At 42.2% G+C, this 24,193-nt stretch overlaps 1 protein-coding gene across 1 annotated transcript in view; it reads right to left on the reverse strand.

The window, feature by feature from the left end:
• The window catches only part of FGF2 (fibroblast growth factor 2), a 29,885-nt gene extending 21,143 nt beyond the window's left edge, over positions 1-8,742 (reverse strand). Inside the window, 3 exon segments of the mRNA XM_075036904.1 lie at positions 7,963-8,269; positions 8,271-8,595; positions 8,597-8,742. Coding sequence (XP_074893005.1) covers positions 7,963-8,269; positions 8,271-8,595; positions 8,597-8,742 — 778 coding nt within the window.
• Positions 8,743-24,193: the final 15,451 nt, after the last annotated feature.

The raw sequence follows: 24,193 nt of genomic DNA on the forward strand, positions 1-24,193 counted from the left end.
AGGTGTACCAAGCGCAGATTAAGATGCTGCAATACCTATACACTTGAGCATGTTAAGGACATCCTTTATCAGCAAAAATAACCCCAGAGCTACACCACCACAGAATGGCAACAGAACATCTAATAAAGCACATCTGCAGGGTAAAGATTTGCAGATGGACACCAGGCATCATGGGCACCAGGTTGCATCAGCCTGAGAGTAGAAAGGCAAGAGCCAAGAAACAGATTGCAAATATTTTCAAGCTGTATCACAGCTGACATCTCTCTTGCTTTTACAAAACACAACACCATACAGTATTTCATAGCCATGAGTACCATGATTTTGACTTGCACATTCCAACCGGAATCCTAATGACTGCTGTTTTATGAGATCTGCTAAAGTCTCGCCACAAGGTAAGAGGCAAGCTAACAAGCCCCAAAATACAAGAATACAATTTCACCCCATCGCCACTGCAAATGGCTATAGAGTCTAGTTCCTACTTCACCCTTTCCTAGTACCCTTAATATCTTTCTCCTTTGAATCACTCAAGCATTGTGGTTTCAAGCTCTAAAAGTCAAATATGAGTGATAGGTTCAGACAGGAACACTCAACCAGAAGTGTACCATGACAGTTTGTGCAAGACGACCTCCACCCAACTTTGTAGACATCATCTCATTTATATTCTGGGATGATCATATCAGGCTCCAGTCAAAATCTGGCCCTACCCTGCACAAACAAAAAACTACATAAGATAATAATCCTGAAATGCCACCAGCACTCCAGAGTGCCACCCTTTAAATATTTTTATTGAGAAGTCAGGAGGCAGCAGAAGAGGCAGACAGCAACTCAAGTTTACCCATATATTGTCACAAAACACACTACTGAAAATGACAAATGATGAGAGAGTTGCTTTATTTTGAAATGCATGGTCTTAAACAGGTACTAATAAAAGTAAAGGCTATTATTCTCCATCAGAATTGAAATGCAATCTCATTACTGACTTTTAAACTTCAAAAGTCATGCCATAAACATTTCAAGTATCACTTGCTATAGATATTAAATTCACAGATTTCATGCAAGTGTGTACTTTTTTCAGTAACAGTAACTCCAGCATTCTCAAGATAACCTTTATTTCAAAACTGGATTGCATTAAGATTATACAGTCCATTTTGTTTTTACTAGATAATTGCACTAAACACACTGCCACCAACAGTCAAAATGCTCCACTGTTTCTAGGATTATTAACCAGTTTAGTACAATCGATCACCTCTCAAGTATTTTGAAACAACAGATGGCCAGTGATCCCAGGGCAACACTCCCAAGTGTGCTAAAAAACATAATAATCAAAATAGAAATTTCAGTTTTCTTTTGATCACATCAGAATTTATGGATGGATTCATGGACTTAGTTCAAACTGCTTGAACAAATGAAGAAATATCAGAAAAACATTTTTCTGGGGAATAAAAAGGAAGAAAAAGGTTAAAAAAATTAAGCTTAGAGAAAAGCTTTCAAAGAAACTCTTGTTAAATGTTTCACTTCAGTGTGTTAACAACTTGAAGCGTATAGAAACCATTGATAAATTAAACAGCAATTAAACAGAAGTCTGCCCAAAAAACTGCAGTGGAACAGGTCCCTGTCTTCTAGAAAATATGACAGCTGTATGTATTCTGTGGAAACTGACCACAAGAAGAGGGCATTTTTCTGGGATCTACCTTCAAGCATCTTCTGAACCCTGTGACTGTTAAGTCTACTGCCGAAACCAGTGCTACCTCTTTTTGCCCATTCAACTGTCTGTGCACTTGGCACTCCTCCTGCTTCCATTACAGAATACAGAATTGGAACCTGCTTTTGTTACAGAAGATGAATCTGAACAACTTTTAAAAATCTTCAGTAATATACACCTAACACATAAAAAAAAAAGGCGAAAAACCCAAAGCCACTGGTTTTAACTAACTGCAATTTAGTGTCTTCATCTAGTATGTCAAAAGAAATCGTATCTCAAAAAAACATTACTAACATAGTTCACCTTCTGCAAAATGCTTTTAAATATATCTCCACCACACAACAAACTCTTTCTTAGAACCAGCTGCACAAATTTCAAGCATTTATTACCCAAATAAAAACCATCAGCAGCCACCTGATCTCCTTTTCTTGATGAGCAATTCAGGAATATGCAGCCCCATCTTATCAAGATGCCAAATGTCCCAGAGTCTTCATACTGACTTCACTAAATGTCATACATGCGTCGCTGCAGTTTTTACCAAAAGTTTTAATCTACCCACATAAGGGGGTCATAAAAACAGCTTTTGCAAGAATCTGCATTTATGCAGCTATCTCCATAATTTCACTGTATACTGTCAAACTACTATATGTCTGTCACCTGTATTTGTCTTATTCATTCAGCTATGGCTGTGCAACAGCTAAGCAGGAGTTGGATTATTTTTTTTCTGTAAACAAGAATATATAAGTACCTATAAGCGCTCCCGATTCCTAAAGCCTGTGAGAAGATTTAAGGGCTAAATCCTGCCCTCTAGTGTACCTGTGGATGGTGATGCCCTGGGAACCTTCCACACTCTTCCCACAGCCCTTTCCAAACCGGGCAGAAAACAGCTGGGAGAGACAGAACAGTTCATTGCCCACCAGAGACATCTCGTATTTGCCTTACTTCATCTTCAGACTGTACCTGCTACTCGGTCACACACCTTTGGGGTGGGTGAGACTCACTGAAATCTGGGTAAGAGGATTAGCAGACACGATGACAGCAGAGAGAGCATCCTCCCCTGAACAGCACCATCCCACAGCATGCCCAGGCAACACAGGTGGTCTGTCCCTCATTTCATTAATTTACCCTGCAGGACCACGCAGAAAACAGTATGACAGTATTTCTGTGACAAAATAAGCTAAAGATGCAAAGGAAGCATATCCTCAACTTTTTTGCACAGGGGCTCTCCGCTACCTCACTCCCTAAAACCAGCTATATCTAAAAGCCAGGAGGAATTTCTGTGTTGACTATGTCGCAAAGCATTAGTACTTGGCAAACCAGTTAAGGTCTGTGCAATAGATCAAAAGTAATGCAAAAAGAGTCCGTTTACAGAAGGACTTGGATAGAAGCAATATATTTGGACGTTTAGGGCCAGGTTTTGCTTTTTTTTAAAAAAAAAAAAAAAAAAAAAAAAAAGAGTCAATCTCAACTAGTGCTAAGATTTGCAACAGTACGCCCTGTCAACAGCTCTGGCCACATCTGTGGGACACCGAAATGGGGGACAAGATCTTCTGAGTCCCAGATAACTTACCTATAAAAAAGTAAGCACCAGGTACTGAACCTTTATACTAAAACACTTCTTGACATTTGCTCAAATTTTTCTTTCTGAGGATCAGTTAGTTTTCTTCCATTTGCACAAACAGCATTCAGATTTCTATCTTCTTGATTAAGCTGGAATGCTCTAAAAGTCTCCATATACTCCAATACAGTCTTTCCAAAACATTTACAGCGTAACCATTTAAATGTTGTGTATGATACAAGTAAAAATCATAACACTAACAACTACTTATGAAAGGAACTTTCTTAAGAAGAAAATTTCGTGGACCAGTATTACCGTATTTTACATTTTCTTGAGAAATCTGCGGAAGAGTAGCCACCTACTGAGCAGGAAGAAGGTATTTCAGACATCTGCAGGGTTGATAAAAGCTCATGCTGCTGAATCCTTTCTGAGTGACAGGCTGGAGCCTTGTCACCTCATTAAAGAGTGGACAAGAACGGCTTGGGATTCCTCAGACGCCTTGGTTTATGCTCACCGTGAAATAAAGCTGCTTGAGAAATTATGGAAATATATAAATGCCAACCATTCCTCAGTGAGGGAAACTGTGAAGGGAACCAGCTGTGCTGTTAGACTTTTTCTAAAATGTATGGATAAGAGTTCCTTTTCCATTCCCCTTGCTTTTCCCCTTCACCAACACTGCAGCCTCTTTGAGGCAAACACCTCAGGAGAGTTTCTAAAAGCCTTTCCAAAAAGACTGCGTTCTTTGTACATTTTCCAGGGCATAAATCAAAAGTTGTTGATCAACAACAACAACAAAAAAAGACAGTCATGTTTTTTGTTTTGCTTTAAACAACAAAACTCTAAGAAAGTGCCTTCTGTTTCTTGTTTGTCTGAAACATACCTCTTCAAGGGAAAAAAAACTCAACATAAGTCCCCAGGGTGTGTCCAAAGGGGCACTTCACTGAAGTCACTGTTCAACACACATCAGATGTGGCAACATTGACCACGTAAGACGTATTGTCCTTTTTTTTAGCTGCATGAATCATACGATTCCAATCCTCCAGAACACAGGACGTCAACTTCCATTCCCAATTTCACTAACAACGCAATTATGAATAAACCAAGGTGAATGGGGTGAGTGTAAAACAGTCAAAACAATCAGTGCCATGACATAAACCAGCCCGTGTATTTCGAACAAGCCGTCCCTTAGTACTAGAGGCAGAAGGAGGGGAGCAAAAAAAGGACACGGATCATGGAAATTTGTTTACAGTATTAGACTTTAGTCTGAAACATAAGGAGATAGTCATTTGCTTTCTAAAATAAGAACTTCCTTTAAAAGTAAAAATGAGGCTGTGCTAATCAAATGCTGTTTTGTACAATTAATTCATAAGAACAGCAGCTACCACAAGAATCTCTCCTAACTGCCCTTTAATTAGATTTCTAAACCAAATTCTCTGCAGCCATTACATTTCTTTTCTCGTAACCATCTTACAAAACCTTTTAGTAAGAAAAACACCAGGAGTTATTTGAAGTGTATATTTTCTTTGTTTATTTCTTTTTTAAAGTCTTCTCACGTTCTCCAAGATTTATTGCCATCTGCCATGCCAACGTGACCTGCCAGGCATACCACAAGATTTCACAGGGACTTCCACAGAGCAGCATTCACCAGGTCAGAGTTCACCATCATGCAGATTCGTATCGAATGACGTATTCACAACAGAGATGCTAAGGATGTGAACCATGTAATGCCGTAGCAACATGCCTCGCTGACGCCTCAAGCACTGATTTCTCTACTTCTCAGAACTAGAGTTCTTCCAGGAAAAAAAAAAAAAAGAAAGAAAGGAAAAAAACCCACACAACAAAAAAAAAACAAACCAAAACAAAACAAAACAACAAACAAACAAAAAAAAAGAGCTGTCTGGTAATGAGAAAAGGAGACTGTGACAGCAGGGGACAAAGGAGCAGCTCGGGCATGGGGGCACTCCTGTGCCTAGGTGCACTTGTTGGAAGTGAATCCCACCAGCCCTCCAGCTGTATCATGCTTACAAACCTCTCTTTTTAAACAAACAGATTTTCTGCAGATGGCCAGAGAATGCCAAGCTGATGGGTACCTGAGGAGCTCCACAGCAGCTGACTTTCTGCAGCAGAGGGCAGAGGCCACGCCAGTCATTTATAATTCAGGTTTTCCTTTACCTGTTGCCACCGCTCAACTCAAGAGGAAAAAGGGTAGGAAAAGAGAGGGGCTGCAGGGAGACAAGTGCCAAAAGGAAAGGGGAAAGAATACTAGTGATCAGATAAGACTGAAGAGGCAGAGAAAAAAAAAGTACAGAGACAAAATTGAGAGCCAGAAAGAAAAGACAGCAAAAATAAAGCTATAGAGCAGAACAGAGAAACTTGAAAGGGAAAGAGTAAGGCAGTATCACCAACATCAGAAAGATTTTCAAATATAATTCACTACCAGGAAAGCAGCATAAGAAGTCAGTTAAAAAATTTCTAGCATCGATAAGGCTTAAAAGGAAGAGAAAACATGTATTAGATGGACTCAAGAACATAAAACTAGTACTAGTTTTCCTGGCAGAAAAATTAAAAAAGGGGGGGGGCGGGGGAGATGATTATGGGGAAGCTCTGTGATGAAAAAGACAACAACAATGAATACCACCACCGCTTAGGGCAGCTTGGCCCAGCCAGGTGAGCACAGAACACACACCACTACTGGCATTTCTCACCACAAACAGCAGAGTAGTGAATGAGACAAGAACCTGATAGCCGTGGCAACATCCTGAGACCCAGCTTCAGCCCTGTACGTCCTCGACTCAACATCATCTCCCTTTGCAACAAGTTTCTAGCACATTCTCACAGCTACTTCTAGGGGTTGAGATGACATGTTTGACAAACTAACAAGACTTATATCCTGTAAGAAATCCCATGTTTCTCAAATACAAAAAGCTAAAGCAAGCTGAACATATTACTGCACGCTTTCCAGCACAGACTTGATCCTGTGCAGTAACCAACTGGTATGTGTGAAAACTAAACCACTTACCTATATGGTAAGTTAACGCTTTGCTTTAGGTGTCAACATTTGAAAAGTCCACATACAATGCTTTACTGCATTGCATTGGCAATAAACTTATTTTGTTACTACTCGCATATCATTGACTACGCTTCCCTTTAAACCAGTATCTGAGAAAGAGAGAAATGCAAACGCGTAGGACCAAGTCTGAAAGCTTCCTATACCTTTTCCTAAGAAGGCTAGGTGGCCTAATAAAGGATGCTAACTTGCCCAAAATATGCTGTTCCACATAAATCTTCAGCCCATGTCATGTACGTTATTTCTACCAGAGTCACAAAATAGCCTCAAGACTGAAGCCCAACTTGGCAATACTGTTATTTGCAAAGTCTGTTACAGCATTTCTTTGGAATTGTTGGAAAAGCTTTTTTTTCTTTTCATCCTCTGACTTCAGTCCCATCTGTGCATCTATCACTCAGAGCACAGGTGCAAAAAGCCGAAGAATCACATTAAGACATTTCAGCTGCTCTTTATGCCAAGCACCTGTAGGCAGGCTGCTGCTTGGTCAAGGTGCAGGCGTTGTACAATAACAAGTTTTCTCAAACCAGAAACTGCATTGAGACTATCTATCTGACAGACAGCTATACAGCAACTGCTTGTACCTGTTTTGAAGGAAATACCTCATGGGCATTTAAAAAACTTGCCGCTACATCCACAAAACTCCATACTGAATACTTCCAAAATATTCTCAGGTCTGCAAAAAGGCATTTTGTTCCTGGGACAAAGAACAGCCTGCATTTGTAACAGCAACCTGCCCCCACGCTCCATGTGAGATCGCCTGTCGGAGAGTGCGCACCTGGCGCTGCAGACAGCAAGAGGCAAGCTCGGGTCACGGACCCTCAGACCGCACTAACCACTCAACCCACGGGCTGCGTACCCAGCTCAGGAGCCTCTTCCTCCCTCAGAAGATCAGGCAGCAGGGGATAAACTGCTTCTGCTAGAATCTATAGGTTTTGTTTGATCTGTATTTTATCCGTCCTTGATTAAGTTTAAAACAAAAATAAATCACAGTATGCAACATTTTAAGCCAAAAAGGTGTTTTGACAGTACTTTGTTATAAACAGTGCTTCCTTGAACAGATTTACACCTCCATTCCTGAGAGTACTTGTACGCTAAGAGTACTTCTATTCATGAGGACTTACCTGCTCCAGGGAGAAAAACCAACCTTCTTTCTACCTTCACGCAACTAACACATTTACCACTGCCGTGTAAAGCCATCAAGTGCCATTACAGCCACTTAAGAGCCACGCAAACAAATTCAGACACCTTCAAGCACGTAAGCAAATCTTTGTGCATTTGACAAGCTCTGGACCGTGGCAGGTTGAATGAGGAGATGCCAACAGGAGTCTGCACCGAGGCGGGACATCCCACCGGTACCGATGTGGTGGTACCTGGCGGCGGGAAGGCCGGCGCGGTCTGGACACACCAGCCGCGATACACACCTGTACGCGCAAATGAATAAACCCCACGTCCGTACATACCCACGTTTATTTATAGGCGCGTATATGCCTATTTACGCACTCTTTCTAAGCCAAGCTCGCTGCCGAGGCTTCAGCAGGGCGGGACGGCCGCCGAGGCGCCGGCCCCTCTCGGGAGCACCGCTACCCGGGGCGGAGGGGCCGCCGGGCCCCGGCCCCGGCCCAGCGGGACACTCACTGTGAGGGTCGCTCTTCTCCCGGACGCCGTCCACCCTGCCGTCGGGGTTGATGCGCAGGAAGAAGCCGCCGTTCTTGCAGTAGAGCCGCTTAGGGTCCTTGAAGTGCCCGGGGGGGAAGGCGCCGCTGCCCCCGTCGTCGGGCAGCGCCGGCAGCGTGGTGATGCTCCCCGCCGCCGCCGCCATGCGCCGGGCCCCGGCGGCGCCCCGCCGCGCCGGGCCCCCGCCGCCCCCCGCCGCCAGCGCCGGGCGGCCTCGTCCCCTGCCGCGGCCGTCCAGCCTCGCCTCGCCGCCGCCCGCCCCAAGCCCTTGCCCGGCCGGCCCCGCTGCCCGGCGCGGCCGAGGGTCCGGTCCGGTCCCGTCCCGTCCGCGGGAGCTGCGCAACGGCGCTGCCGGCCGGCGGGAGGAGGAGGGCGGGCAGGGAGAGCCCAGCACGCCGGGGACGGGCTCCCCGGCGGCACCGGGCTGCCCCCGCCGCCCCGCCCCCGACCGCCCCCGCTCCGCGCCGGGGGCCGCTCCCAGCCGCCGGGGGAGGCGGGCGCCGAGCGGCGCTTGCTTCCGAGGGGCAGAGCGGGGCCGCCTGGCCCCGGGGACGGCACGGCGAGTCCCGGCCCGAGGCCGGGCCGGCCCGGGAGCGGGGCGGGAGAATCCCCGCCTGAATCGCGGGGCTTCGTTCCGTGAGAGCGCGGCCGTGCCGCGCTGCGCATCGGCCCCCGCCGCCGGCCGGTCCGGCAGCGCTGGAAAGGGGATGCGGCAAACGTGCCAGCCTCGAGGTCGGACATCTTCTCCTCGGGCTTTAGGGATAAAATAACTAGGGAGTTATTTTTCAACCAGAAGAAGTTACGTGGCCTCTGTATCCTATTAAATTGTTTAACTCACAGTACAATGAAACGTGTTGACCTGTTAAAATCCACGTGGCACATTTCGCTTCTGTGCATTTACCAGAGAGAAACCAGTTCTGGTCCCATTCAACTGCAGCGAACTGATCAGCTGGTATCTACAAAAGGCAACACGTGAAAATTCTGGCACTGGCCTTCTAACAACGCTACTAAGTGTTTCTAAAACACGTACATGGTTTATAAAGAGTATCGACCCATCAAATACATTTTGTGCTTGAGGCTGACAATGAAACAGGATGAAGGGGTTTGTTTCCAAATCCATGCTTTGTGCCCCAAATCTCCTCTCTAGCAGCGGGCTGTTCATGCCTGTTGTACCTTGGGAAGCTCTCTGACTTCAAAGGCAGCACGAGCAGCCCTGGATGATCCCAACGGGACAGCTAACGCTGGTCTTCTCATTTCACAGAGCCAATGTACAGCAACCCGCAGGAGGAAATAAACGCCAAAGCAAGACACACTGTCCAGCATAGGCAATTTGCAATATTCTTTTTGTGAGCACATACATAAAGGAATTTTGTTGCCAGCCAACTTCCCTTCCCAACTCGGACCCCTCGCAAGCCATAAATTGTAAATCTTTACCAGAATCGGTGACAATTACACTGCTTCCCACCTCCTCAGTCCAGAGACTTAATCATGATGAATGGAGCAGGCAGGGCAGGCGCAGGTTCACCCCCGTGTCAGCCAGCCACCCCCTCACAGCACCGCAGGTGCAGCCAAGTGTCACGCACTTGCCATCATTCTCCACGCATGGGGATTTCAGCCCTGTCGCTCATGAGCATCCCCCTCCACATTACATTCTCCTGCTTCTTGCCACCCGTCCACTTATGACACTTTCTGCTATTTCTCCTGGAAATCCCACTGTTCCCGCTGTACCTGAGAGTTTTTGGACAGTCACAGCCAACAGCGAAGACCCTCCTCATTTCCTCTTGCTCTTCTTCTGCAACAGAAGCTGCGTTCAGGGCATTTTGCATTCTTGCACTGTAGAGTCTGCCGAAGTCCTTGCCTCTTTCTTGGAAGGAAGATGAAGATAGATTCAGGTAGGTGAAGGGAAGGGGTGAAAACATAATTCTTAAACCTGTAAGAAGTTGTGGGGTTTTTTTAAACCAATATCCACCCCAAAACCCAAAAAACTTTTCTAAAGACTAAACATCCACAGTTTCGCTCAACCATTTCTGTAACTCTGTCTTCCCCTGCACACACAACAGGCTGTTCACAGCTCTCACATATCAAACCCTGAGCGTTGCCCTGGGAAATCACACTTCAGCATCTCACAGGTCAGCATTCCATCTTCTGGGAAGAGGGACACGGACACACGGCAGGGCAGGAGCAAGCCCCTGTACCCTGGGAGCACACCGCTCGAGCGCAGCCTTGGCCAGCTGGAAGCACTGCCACCAAGCTGCCTGCAGCTTAAACACCAGGTTTCACAGGACAGGAACCCTGGTATTTCTGAGAATCTTCTGAGCTTTGGCCCCCATGATGGGGCCCAACCCAGTGGTGGCAGGGTGGGTAAGGTAATCAGCTCAAATTCCTTATCAAATGATCCTTTTAAAAACTCGTGCAGCTGCAAGTAAAATTATGGGGCTTGAGAGCTCTTTAGAAGCTTGTCATTGGGGCTTGTATCTGTGGGACCTAGAAGTAAGAGACAACAAAGCTAAAATGAACGGCCATACTCCCTAAGCTATTGCACTTGCCTCAAGATCTGCCAATTTTCTTGATTTTTTTTTAATATATTTTCCTTTCTCTTCTTCAAATGGAAAACATAGCAGTTTTATTTTCTCCATTCTACTTTCTTCTGCACTCCAACCTCTTAATGTGGTCATTAATATTCCTCTTAACATTGACTATAGCAATTTTGGCAGTAGCATTTTCCTTTCTTGTGGCCTCAACCACATTACCCCTACCACCACCCTTCCTCAACTCACACTCACAATTACAGTCATACAGCTACTTCCCCTCCACCCAAACCATTAATTATACCCAGTTCCAACCCCCTTCATAAGCCATCTCTTGGCCTGCGTAAAACATACTCCACGTTAAAATGCCTTCAACCCTACCTTCCTTCTACTTCAAATATAAATCTTAGAGACATATTCTCTAATCTGTTTCATTTATTTAAATTACCTAAATTTTTGTGTTTGTCTTGCATTGTTTTGTAACCAGCTAGATTTTCTAATAGAATCATAGAATATCTCAAGTTGGAAGGGACCCATAAGGATCATTGAGTCCGACTCCCTGCTCCTTGCAGGAATAGCTTACCTCTTAGAGAGAAAAACCTGGTTTATCCAATGCTGCTCTCATATTTAGGGGTCATACTGAACACAAAGCACTTCACAAACAACCCCATTCCGACAGTAGGTAACTGTGGACCATCTCTATGTCCAAACATCGCCTTTATTCAATATATACTGCTTAAATTTCTAGAGACCCTTAGTAGCATCGTACTTAGAACATCTGGGGGAAAAAAAAGAAAGGAAAAAAAAAAAACAAAACCAAAACACACAACCAAACCTAAGTTGTATTGTTAGCTTGGTTACAGAAAAACCTTGACAAATGCAAGAGTAATTTTTGAGGTATTTTAAATTAGGAGTAACAAACTCTATCAGTTCCATCAGTTTTTCAATTTTAATCCAAAGTGCAAGAATTCAGCCTACAACTTTCCCAGACTTTCCAGCAGTTACTACTACAAATCCTGCCATACGACAACCCCCAAAAATTTCAATCACCTTTCATGAAAGCTGCTTTTAGAGGGGTTTCAGCCATATGCCCCCGACAGTTTGCTAGGACTACGTCTCTACAGTGTGTTTGGTCACACAGGTATCATAAAGATGGTGTTCGAAAAGCATGCTAAATTAATCTGCAAAAGACCTGATTTACTATAAAATTAAAACAAACCAAAAAAAGCCCTCGCTTTTGAAAAGCAATTAAAACTACAGGAAAGCAAAGACACACAGGAACACCTCAGCTCATCCATCTTCCCACCATTAAGACATATCAGCAGATGATCTGTATCACTACAGCAGCAGGAAATCCTTCCAACTATTTGAAATGTAACCTGGCCTCCAGTCCATCACAGCACTTCTTGATTCTCTGGGTTTCTTGGCTTCCCAATCCCCCTCTTTGGTGCATGTCCAAGTAACGATTAGCCAAAAAGAGATGGATAAGCTGTGCCTCTTTTGAAGTTTTCTCTGTGTTGTCTAGCGCTCAGCTAACAGTGGAAAAAACATCCCTCTCACTTCACCAGCGTGTATCGATGATGAATGCCTCCCACCAAATTCTCAGACATTCGCTTGTCAAAGGCAACGTCCTCCGCAGAGTCCAAGACTTGTGGCCAAATCTTCTGTTAAGTGTCTTTGACTTCAGCATTACGCTAGCACACAGTCTGGCCCTCGGTTTACAGGAGTGCAGGAGCTGCCAGACAGCTGGTGACACGCCACCAGGGAGAGCCAAGTCTCAGTTGGAGCAGGGAACAGCCTCCATGACGGCTGGCTTCGCGCGGTGCCTCAGTTGGGGTAAGCCTCATGCTCTCCAAATCATCGATATAGGTCAATGTTATACCACACACCCTGTCCTGAATCCTAAGAATGCAGTGATAAGAAACCTTATATACAGCCAAGACTTAGGTAGACTTCTCTTGACAGCAGGTTGCAGTTCTTCTAATTCTGCCTTACTCGGTTAACCCTTAGCATTAAGGCAGGCTGTTTCTTCCTCCAAATAACCCTGCAGGAAGAGGGGCTTGCAAAGTGAGAGGAAGGCAATTTGTCGTTCTAGTGTTTTGTGAAGAACAGAGTTGTACTAGAATCTGAAAGGGGAAAAAGCATTCTCTATCTCTCTTTCTTCTAACTTTCTAGATGTTACAATTCTCTGCTCCAGATGTCTCCCCCAGCTTAAAAAAAAAAACAAAACAAAACAAACACAAAATAGGAACTATGTAGGTGGCCCTTGGATAAATCCACCTCAATGCTCCCTCCAAGTGGAAGATAACCTTAATGTGAGAGAGCAGCTTTTCTGCAGGCAGTCCAGGCAGACATCTGGATAGATGAAATATAGTAAGTGTCTTAATCTTCTAGTGAATTATTTATGTTTGAGATAACACTTCTGGGGAAAAATTACTGCTTAACTTTAAATATATGTATATATGTCTTTCCTTCAAAGTCTGAGCATGAGTTTAAGAATTTAGTAGCAATTTATTCCCCAGAATTCTTAGTTCTTTCACCATCAATAGCTGATATTTATATTCTGGGTCAATATTCATATGCTCACTCAGGAGCTTAAATGCATGCTTCAGCTGCTTTGTATGATGGAAGCATACAGCCACAAATCTGTCTATAACAGACTGAATTTTTCTTCTAAATATTAGTTACTATAGAAAGCAGTCTCATTTTTTGCTCACATTTGTAAGTGCAGCTTATGAGAAAAAGTTTCTGTATTTTAAGTATATATGCATATTATTAAGAGCCTGAGAAAGTCTTCTTGCACGGCCACTTTTTAAAAAAAAATCTGTAACAGAAGTTCAGCTTTTCATTTACCTTTCTGATGACTTTACAACACTTCATCAATTTTTTTTTTTTTTTTTTTTAAACAAAAGCTTATTTCCTCCCTCTTCACCTTTTGCTTCTGGTACAAATAGTAGAAAGAAATCACATCAACAATAGAAAAAAATCTCCTCCCTATTATAAACCTCTTAGAGTCTCCATTCCAGTTCAGAAGAGTATTTTATTCCTGTAAAGCACCAGTAGACACTTGTTTATGTCTTTCTAAAGTAAAATTTTCTGAATATATGCTTAATCCGAATGTGATCACAGATGGCCAAAACTTTGTTCTGGGTTGTCTTTACAAATGGTTGATGTTGGAAACAACAGCCCAGGATGGCTGAAGATAAGAAAACTAGCAATCCAGTGAGACTTAAATTGGAAGTAAAACAAATTTGTTATGGTCCAAAATGATTGCACTTGGAAAAAGAACTGAACTGTCTAGAAGCAGTAACAGCTGTTGCAGATATAAGAGATATAGTAGTGACCTCAACTTATGAGAAAGAAGAAATAGTGTTCTAAGTACAAATATTTATGGAGGTTAGAGTTCAGAATTAGCAAAATCACCACTCTCCCTCTCTTTGATGTATATACAAACACATATATGCACTCTCTCTCTGTATCCACATTCTATAGAGTAGTACATACAAATTAGCAAAATTACTCCAGGCTAAGAAAATAAACAATGTCAATATAAAGATTTATAATATTCATGAAAAAAAGACAATTTAAAAAAAATACTCTGAAATCAAACAACATGACCTCAAAGAATTTAAGTTAATATTGGATTTCAGAGAAATCCAAATTTATTAGGGTAAGAGATTCCTTAGTGGGAACAATCATAAAACCACATCTCTTTCTTGCAGCATTGCATTATAACCATAAGATCATGATTTAGGTATTTATCTCTCCTGATCTCATGCCACTGGAAGGGTAGTGGCTGAAAAGGTCAGTGGTCCAGCTGTCCTTCCTGTCTCCAGGACAGCGGTGGCTGAGCTGCCCCAGTGTGGGCTCTGGGTCAAGGCAGGTTATATTATGTTGTGTTATGTTATGATGTCAGTAGTTCTGTCAGTTGTCCCAAAGTAACTTATCCCCTGCTTAGGACTCAAGACACCTTTAAATTTCATTGTATCGCTGCAGGGTAAAGTAATTGCTCTTGCACTGGAAATGCTTGGACATATGTTAAGAGATTACTGCGACATCTTTTTCCCTGTAGTGGGGAGGAAAATCAGTGCTTGTGAGGCAGATACAAAAATGCAGCCAATGTCTGTTTGTCTTGTTGTCATTTAAGAAACCCATTAAGCCATTTGAACAGGGCACATACAAACATTTAAGTGGATCTTTGCATAAACACAGAATAGTTGAGGTTGCAAGGCACCGCTGGAGATCATCTGGTGTCTCCCCCCACTGAAGCAGGGCCACCTAGAACGGGTTGCAACAAGTCTACTTGCAACAATTCCAACAATTTTAACTCTAAACATTTCCACATCGACTACAAACCATTCTGGGTCAAAATTGTCTGTCTCACTGTGTTACACTGCCTAGCAAGTGATCAGGAAGTAGTGGAAGATGTGTTGCAGATTCTTCTTTATCCTCTTTTAAATTAGGTTCTTGTCTTATAAGGGTCATAAGATTCATAACTTCCATATGGGCTAATTCTGGCGAATGCTAAATTATTGACAGGACTGCAGTTGGAAACTAAAATATAGGTGGAGGTGAGGAAAATACTCTTTCGGTTCACTGGTATGTTACAGTACAAGGCCAAACTAACTTCATGAAGTAATACAGCAAAGAGAGACTATTCCCAAGGAACAGGAGTTACCACATCATGAAGCTTTCATCATTTCACATTTAAGGGCGAGGAGAGATGAGATCAGCGAGACGTTACAAAGAAGGAAAAAACGTTATTTTACTAGATCATTAATTTAGTTTCTACTGGTTGCTCAACTGAAATCTTGCTCTGCATTATTTCTGTAGAATATATTAGCTGGTAGGTGGAAAATAGCAAGAATAAAAAACCAAAACCAAAACCCTCTCTCCTGGTAACAATCTGTACTGATAGTATTCCAGAAGGAATGTCACAACAACTCTCCCGTTTGTTTTCTCTTTGTTTCAGGATGGTTTCCATGGATCCCCAAACTTAGGCCCCACTGAAGGGTTCCCCAGCGCATAACGCCATGTAGCAGCAGGTCACAGACCAAGCATCACATGCAGAACACAAACAGAATTCCAGTAGCACAGTCAACACATTAAACCTCTAGCAAATACAGTTTACTGTTCAGGGTATTGGCACACCAGTATTTGAGAAAGGAGAGACAGGCCCTGGAACACTATTAGAAGTGCAAATAAATTATGCAGTCCCTTGTGCTGTATTAGGTTTTAGTTCTAGGGAGGGAGAACTATCCCAAATGAGTTTGAGGCAGCATTTAGTGTTGGGGTGGATATAGTTATTATTGCTCCACCACACCCCAATGCATCCATCCATGCAACGACTAGCTTAGGTGAAATGCTTTCTGCGATTCTGCCCTTTCTCAGCTATGAAATCATTCCTATGTGTCTTTAAGGTTACCATTACTGCACACAAACCTACACCTCCTACATCTGAAGTTACAAGTACTGTAAGTGCAACTTAAGCCAACTGGCTCTTGTGAAATCTTGTTTGTTTCTTGGAGAGACGCTTAGTGCATTTCTTTGTTGTAGTTTAAAAAACTGTAATCTGCTGTCTGCAAGCCCAAATAGAATTTATCTGCCAAAAAAATGACTTTGCCAACACTGTCCAGGGTATTATCTCAAACCTGACCTGCAATAATTAACTTCCACGCATCTGGGAGGTGAAATTGCTCAGTGATCTGTCTTTTTCTATGCAAAAGCAATACTCATTACATGATAATCACTATTTAGCTTAAATTCATTTTTCCCCCTCAGGAAAAATTAGAGAATGAATGCCTGCATAAACCACTTTGTTACACCCTTATTAATTTTATCAAGTGCAGTCTTCCACCAAGCAAGCACTTGGTAGAAATTTTATGAGAATATGCCGATCTTTGAAAGCAACCTGAAGAGGGAAAAGGGTTTGTATGTTGCTATATAGTCCTTATCCCAGTGATAGTAAATTGATGTGCAAACGGATTTTGCTTTTTCACCACCAATCAAATATCTGTATAAAGATATCACTGCTTACAGACATGAAAGCAGACAATCTGGAAAGTGGTAGGAGAAGGACCTGCTCATACTTGACTGGTTGCATGTTAATTTTCTCCGTAGAAGCTGTATTACCTGGTCAAAGAACCACCAGTGAATGCTAAAGAGGACGTTTTCTCTGACATTGATGTGGCCAGCTACTGACCTCTGCCTTGCTCAATAGCAAGCATGAATTCCAGCTATTTCATACTTCAGATGGCGTTTGGGAAAACTTCTCTACAGACCCCTGTAACATTACAACGACATGCAAGAAAAGCTAGCTGTACCTTAAAGAGAATGCCGAAGGTGCAAACTCCAAGCAACAGAGACTTAAGGGTGAAAAGCAAGAGTTCTAGGTGCCATTATCAGTCTGAACGTTTGCTCTGAAGCCTTAGTGGTCTGTTAATGTTGTTCATCTGCCCTAATCTAAAACTCACAAATTCTCTACTGATACCCTAAGGGGGTTATCAGCTGATAACGGAGATGAAGCTGGACCCACTAGCTTTGCCACAGGCCACAGTTACTCTGTGACATTAACAGTAAAAGGCTGTCCCCCACAACATTGAGCAGCAGTAGTAGGAGTCAATGTATGCAGGTTATCAGTGGGCTTCACAGTCTTCTGACAGCAGATGAAGGGAAAGGCTGTGTAATCCTCCCCAGACCCAGGAACGAAAACCAGGACAACACTGAAATAGGCACAGACTCAGCTTCCTTTCTCTTCTCTGCCCCACCCTCCACCCCCAGCCTGTCTCGTCTTCTCATCCTTTGTCCCCACCCTGTTCCTTTCCCTTCCCTTGCTGTCAGGCGCAGGTTTCTAGCCTGTTTCTAAATCTTTCCTCAGCTCCTCATGCCAAGCTCTGTCCTCTGGACTACTTGTCCTTTGTATCTCACTATGGCTCCAAGCCATGTGCTCCATAGCTGGGTTTCCTTTCCCACTTCTTAATCCGTGCCTCCTTTCTTGAAGTTCAAAGCCCATGTTCCCATTCCCCAGCCAATCCTCGTAACCTTGTAGCTTAGTTTTTCAATAGGCTTTTTCATTTTTCTTTCCTCAACCACTTCCCCCCCTCGCAGTAGTTCCCAACTCCCCATTTCACTCTCCTTGCAGGGTGATAGCCTCCAGTCCCATCAGATTGCCCATCACCAGCATGCTGGGATGCCTGCCTATGTACAACAGGTAACTCTGGACAACCTCCAGCCAGCTCTGCTGGGAGCCCTGCTCCTCAGGCCATCCCTCAGCCCTTGCTTCCCCCACAAACCGGCCCAGGAGACCCAACACAGCCCCACACTGTCACATCACTTTGGTCCCGCGGTCCCCAGAATGTGAAGGAGGGGGCAGAGGAAGAGGGAGGCTGTTTTGCCCTGCTTGGTACCTCCCTTTCAACTATTCTCCAGCCCTTGGTTACAGAAGTTCTAACTGAGGCTATTCTGAAGCATCTGGACAAGTTTAATGGTTATAACACAATCAGTCACAAGGCTTCCTCTAAAATTTTGTGGAACTAGATGAAATTTTAACTGATCAGTTTCAAGTTCACATGAATTCCTTTCTGACAAAAAGGTTGAAAAGCTGAAACAGTTTTTAACTCCTACAACTCTTATCACAAAACTCTTCATTCTTCTTTAAAGACGATACTATTACATAGATTACCTCAGCAACTGCAACCAATCACAAACTTGTACCTCATCTAGGAGTGCTTCACTGCGGGGAAAAATAACAAAAATATGTGCGGCTAACTGTATTGCCATAAATATTAAGGGCTTTCATTCTGACTAATCGCATGCCTTGAGTAATTTCACTGAAGTCAACAAGTAACTTGTAAAAACAACAAAAACCTCAGTAAGCAAATAATGATAAAATCCTTTCCCTCAAAGACCATAAAGTCAAATTAATTGCAATTAATGATTTTAATGAATTAAATGAAGTCAAGGTGGCCAGCTAGTATTTTTAGTGCGTATATTTGCGTGCATAAATTATACATGCAAGGATGCATATAACTGAGTGCTCAGAAGTCTATTTTGTAAAATTCACTGGGCAGCCTGGCCGAGATGAATGCTGGATTTTAGCTATTATTTCCACTCATAATTGAATTGCAATTTTTCAGAATAATATCAGAGTTTTCATATTAAAGTGACAGCAGTTTATGAATCAATTTATGGGCTTTGTCATCTAATGATTCATTTATCGTAAAAAGACCAAATTAATATTGATGATTCCTTTCAGTGGGTTACACATCACATTTTATGTCAGTTGCTTCCAATATGAAGTTGGGCTTTTCTTTTATTAATTTCTTCCCCATTGTTGCACTTCCCACTGTTGTTCTTGGAATACAAACAAATAAGGAGACTCACCTCAGAGATATTAGCCTTTTCTTATGACATCAGTGTGTAGGCTGTGCAAAATCAAGGCATCAGTTAGTCACTCGCACCATCTGTGTGGGCCCGGAGAAAGCAAGATGTAATCTGTCATATGGCGAGCTTTGTACAAAACAGCAACAATCCGTATTCAGCTGCGCAGATGAAATGGATCCCTCGAGGAGCTTCAGTCTGCCAGAGCGTGCGCTTGTGGGTGTCAGCTGCTGGGGGTCAGCTCTTCATAATGCAACAAGGGAAAACTTTCTGTTTGTTCAGACAAGAATTGGGAGGGTAGTGGCAGTCAGTTTCACAGACTAGAGTTTGCTAGCCAAACTGCGGTGGTATTAAGTAGCATATGAAAATTTCAGAGCCAACATCCTTTCTCATTTTTACTGACATAAGAAAATTTGCTCTGGAATGATTTGAATACAAGAAAGGAGAAAGTGATGAAATAACTTCTTTTAAGTTTTTACTTCCCTCGGGAGCAAACCCATTGTCTTCCCTGGCCTCTCTGAAGCTACCATGCTGTTGTTCCTTAAAGCAGGGAAGGCAACAGAAAAGGCTAAATGCATAGTTAGCAGGTCTACAAGGAAGAACAAGATGTGCACAGGATATATCCCCAGGCTACCTCACCTATTTGGGTGGAATTTTCATTACTATTTACTCACACCCCTCAAATAGCACCTCCCCACTGACTTCTTTGGCAGTCCTCTCTAGATTTTGGGTTTTAGTGCATACAGATGTCAATTACATGAAGGTACAGCCAGATTTTTACCTACGGCACTTGTATGTTCCCAAGAAAAGTATACAAAAGCCTTTATGGCCCGACATCAAATTACTTCAGCTTGTGCTGAACAGAATTCCTGTAATACATGTTTTCACTAAATAGGTGTCTTGTCACAATCCCTACCATTATAGATACTGTACAATGACACCAATGCCATGCCAACTACTTCATTTTTATAAAGGATATCTGTGAAGATAACTTTCAAGGACAATTACGTACTCCAACCTCCTTTTTGCCGTGGTACCAAGTAGCCTAAATGGCATTACTAGTTGCTGAGCAATGGTTCTCCTTTCTTCCTTACTGCTTGCTACCATTTTGGACTTTTTTTTGTTTTTAAACGCAAAAAACTCTGATACTTATTTTCAGATTAAGAATACGATCTCATGCACAAATTTACTATTGAGCATAGCTATTTTTAGGGAACACTGGTTGTTTTCCTAGTGGCTAGTTTCACCACACAGACACAGATAAGCACAAATACTTTTCCCAGCTGTGGCTGTGGAATGGAGAACAGAACGGATCAGCAGAGAACTGTGATCTTTAGCAAACATAAGACTCTGAAATTCTGAAGCAGGAGGAATGCAGTCTTTTTTCTCATCCCAACAGTCACCAGAAGAGGAAGAGCAAGCTTCCTACTGTATTAGAAACTTGAAAAAAAAAAAAAAAAAAAAAAAAAAAAAAAAAAAAAAAGGTGAACCTGGTGAGTACAGCCCAAAGACATTTGGTTAGGAAAGCCAGAAAAGCTTCTTCTGTAAGCACTAGAGGCAACCATTTTCATGTGTTGCTGTATCTAATAGTGTGTGCTCTTGTTGTCTGGTTTCTAGAAGCCTCCATGTGCCCTAAGGGCAAAGAGATGAGACAGTTACAAGTATCATAACAAAGCTCCCAGGAGCTAGGGGTAGGAGAGCAGGAAGAAGTATATATGGGAAGAAGCGGAAAATGCAAAATAAGGAATGAGTTACTGCCAATGCATGTTTTCTCCAAAGCCTGTAACAAACATAAAGTTAGGTTAATCAGCTAACAAAGTCTGTGATTAAATGACTAGTTCAATTATTATTCTGAGCTAACTGGATTCCATGTTTAATGCAGCCCAGCCAGTATCACATGACTGGCAGACATACACAATTAGTCAGTGTTTTCATGAGTCAATTGGACCTATTTGGGAGTTCTATTTAAAGCTATTTTCAAGTTTTGGAGATGATTGCAATTAAATTCACTTCACTGGAGTTGTTAGCTTGATGACAAGCTTCTTTAAATCAAACCTTTTCTGTCATTCTCCTTTACATTCTTACCTTCAATACCCTGAGCATAACTTTCTAGAGAAACTAGATATTTTAGGGTATCTCCATTTTGCCTACCATTTTTAAACAGTTGATTCCCAGACAGCATCTCCCATACTTTCCAAGTTAAGCACCAATAAAGCGTCTCAGCACTCTAAAACTGGAGTCAGTTCAGGCCTCAATCCAAATCCCTTAAAAATCTATTGGACTCTTTCAACTGATCATGGTAGCCATTGGTTTTAAGACATTTGAGTTCCCAGCCAGTTCTCGCTAGAAGTCCTGGTCCTATGCATCACGTGTGAAACTGCTTGGGTCTAGGACATGCAGTAAGGACAACTGAGTAAAGATGTGACAGAAATACTGATGAAGTGACTTACGTAAAAAAAAAAAAAAAAAAAGCAAAGCATCATTTGTAGCTTTATCCAGTTATTTTTTAAGTAAGTGTATTTCGCAGATGGTAGCAATTTTTCTGAAGAGGAAGAAAAAGAGGCCCCTGAAATTTTATGAGGGGGTGAACAAATGCTTTTTGGCTGCCACATGCCCAAGACACAACACCAAATTCCTAGTGGTCTAGGAAAAAAGCTGCAGCATGCATGTTACTATGTCACGTGTTAGGAGGTGACAAAGGTGAATAGTTTGGGTTATTAAAATTAGTAAACCACACTACCTTTGTTCTTCCATTCACATACAAAACAGATCAGCACTGAATAGTCTCTAACTATTTTTATTTCAGTCTCTTTATGTCAACTTTGTGCACTGTCTTTGAAAAAAAGGTGAGCATGTATTATGATGTTTGGATTACTACCATGTGGGATAATTGAAAACACAATTACATTACCTCTCAGACACAAGTCTTTTTTCCAGGATGGTTACTTGCAAGAAAGGCAAATCATGCTGTAAGCAATGAGATGAAAAGACTGGAACAAATTATGCAATTAGCTTACTAGACTAGATGGAATTGGCCAGAATTCAGATGTGGTACAAACAGTATAAACAAAGGAGTTGCATTTGCTTCTCTCATGTCTGAGTTTGATCTATTGATCTTAGCATATGAAAAGCAGTTGTACTGGGAGTAATTTAGCTGTAATTCTTGCTCAGCTGTAGTTAACTAAACTGTCACAGACTTCAACCTGCAGAAGATCAAGCTCAGAATGATTAAGAATTTCCTCACTTTTAAAAGCATTATCTTCAATACATTACAAATCAGAGGCAGGGCACAGAGGTCTGATCCCAACTGCCTTTAAAAGAAAAAACAAGCGTCAGTAAGACCTTTGCTATGAAACTGCAGTGGAATCGAGATTAAGGTTCTAGGCCACAAGAGAAAAATCCCATGCAATAAAGTAACACTGTACTGTTCCAGACTACTACAAGAAAATTCTACTTCTGGTGTGCTTCTGGTGTTATAAGACAGATCAACCAAAACTTGTTGAAAAAAAAATCCTTACAAATGTGTAGGAATATAAAACAGTGTTCAGAATGAGCACAACTCAGAGGAGGGTTACACATAGCAAACAAGTGATGTTCATATTGAAATGCATGAGACATGCTTTTTCTCACTGGAACACGTTTTATGATTTTAAAATCAATCTAGTCTCACTAGAAATGACTCCATCTTCACTGGCCATAATCTCACAACGTTACATTTTAAGGCAAATAATTTGTCAGAAAGAAGAAAAGAGTAACTGTTCTTATACATAGTACCTGTTGCTAGCCCTTTCCCAGGATGCAGCTGCCATTTGCATGGCAGTTGTACCATCTATAGGTTAGGGTAAAGATACAGCCCTAACAACTCTTTTTTAATCTCCCTTTGGTGCACTATTGCCCTTGTTAATCTTCAATTCCCAATTCTTAGAGAAAGAAGAGGGTTTTTTACCACAGGGACTACAGCCACAGCCCATGGAAAGCAGAAGCAAGCAAATGTCTTTTGGTACACCCAATTCCTTCCCCAAGACAGACAGACATCATTTTTTCAGATGAGACACAACCCGGCACTCCACAAAACAAAAACATTAAAAAAAAATTTTTTTTTAAAGTGTACAACACAATGGAGGAAAAGAGGTTAGCGCTGAGGGTAAATTCCAAATAGCTTGGCATGTTTTCCTAGACTGTCTCTTACGTAACCCCCAAAACTCAGTCTCGCAACAGCCTGCTGGGAGCAGAGGGGAGTGGGTCCGGAGCTCATTGACAATACCAGGCACATGTGAGCATACACACACAGCCACCACACACAGAAGGCAATAAGAATAAGCTAGTCCACTGCAAATGTCAGCCAATTTATGTAATATCCTTTTACTCAGCATTTCTTATTCACTGGAGAGTGAATAATCTCAATAAACAGTCTCTGAAGAATTGAAAGTGGGGGAAGTTAGTTAGATTCATAGTCTTTCTCCAGTTACTGCTATTGTTGGCGGCTTGATAATCTGTCTATACGTCACTTCAGTTAAATAGCCAGTGAAAAAGCCGGCATTTATTTCATAAGAATCACCAATGCAATTGGTGTTAACAAGTTCTAATTGTTATTAACAGCAGCTGTCATTTTAAGTTGACTAAGCACAACAGCTCTGGGCTGCTGCTGTTCATGTTATTCCATGAGGCACACAGAAGATTTACTCCAGAATCCAATTTGTCCAGAGACTACTTTTTCAGATGGTAGAGAGCCAGAAAGTACAGACTGGGTGACAGCAGTGCTAAGACTTCCTGATTTAACACACCTAGGAAACAAAGGAAGAGCTGAGAAGTGGGAGGAGAGTATGGAGATGAACAAACTGAATATAAATAACAACAATGATTTCCCCAGCCAACCATTCTAGTAAAGAAATACATTGGTGGTATACTTACACCACCTTGAAACAGGACCAAGAATCTCACCTGTTCAGTGCTTCAGAATTACATATTTGGCAGATCACGAAATATGACCTTTGTCACTACAGTACATTACTTTTCTATCATTATTTTTAAATTACTTTCATTTCAGAGCTCTAATTTCTTGTTCTTTGTAGGTGAGCGAGCAGTAATAACCTGTTATGAATGCTGCAGCTTTTTTTAAAAACAGGAGGGAAAGAGGAAGAAAGCAGATTTTCTACTCATCACAAAACAGAAGAAATCTCAGTTAATTGGCTTACAATCAGAAACAAAAGCTGTTACAATCAAAGTAAAGCTTACAATACACATCAGACAGAATTCTGAAATTAAATCATATCCCTTCACAGGTA

This window comes from Buteo buteo, chromosome 1, assembly GCF_964188355.1.
Source record: "Buteo buteo chromosome 1, bButBut1.hap1.1, whole genome shotgun sequence".
Taxonomy (NCBI): Eukaryota; Metazoa; Chordata; class Aves; order Accipitriformes; family Accipitridae; genus Buteo; species Buteo buteo.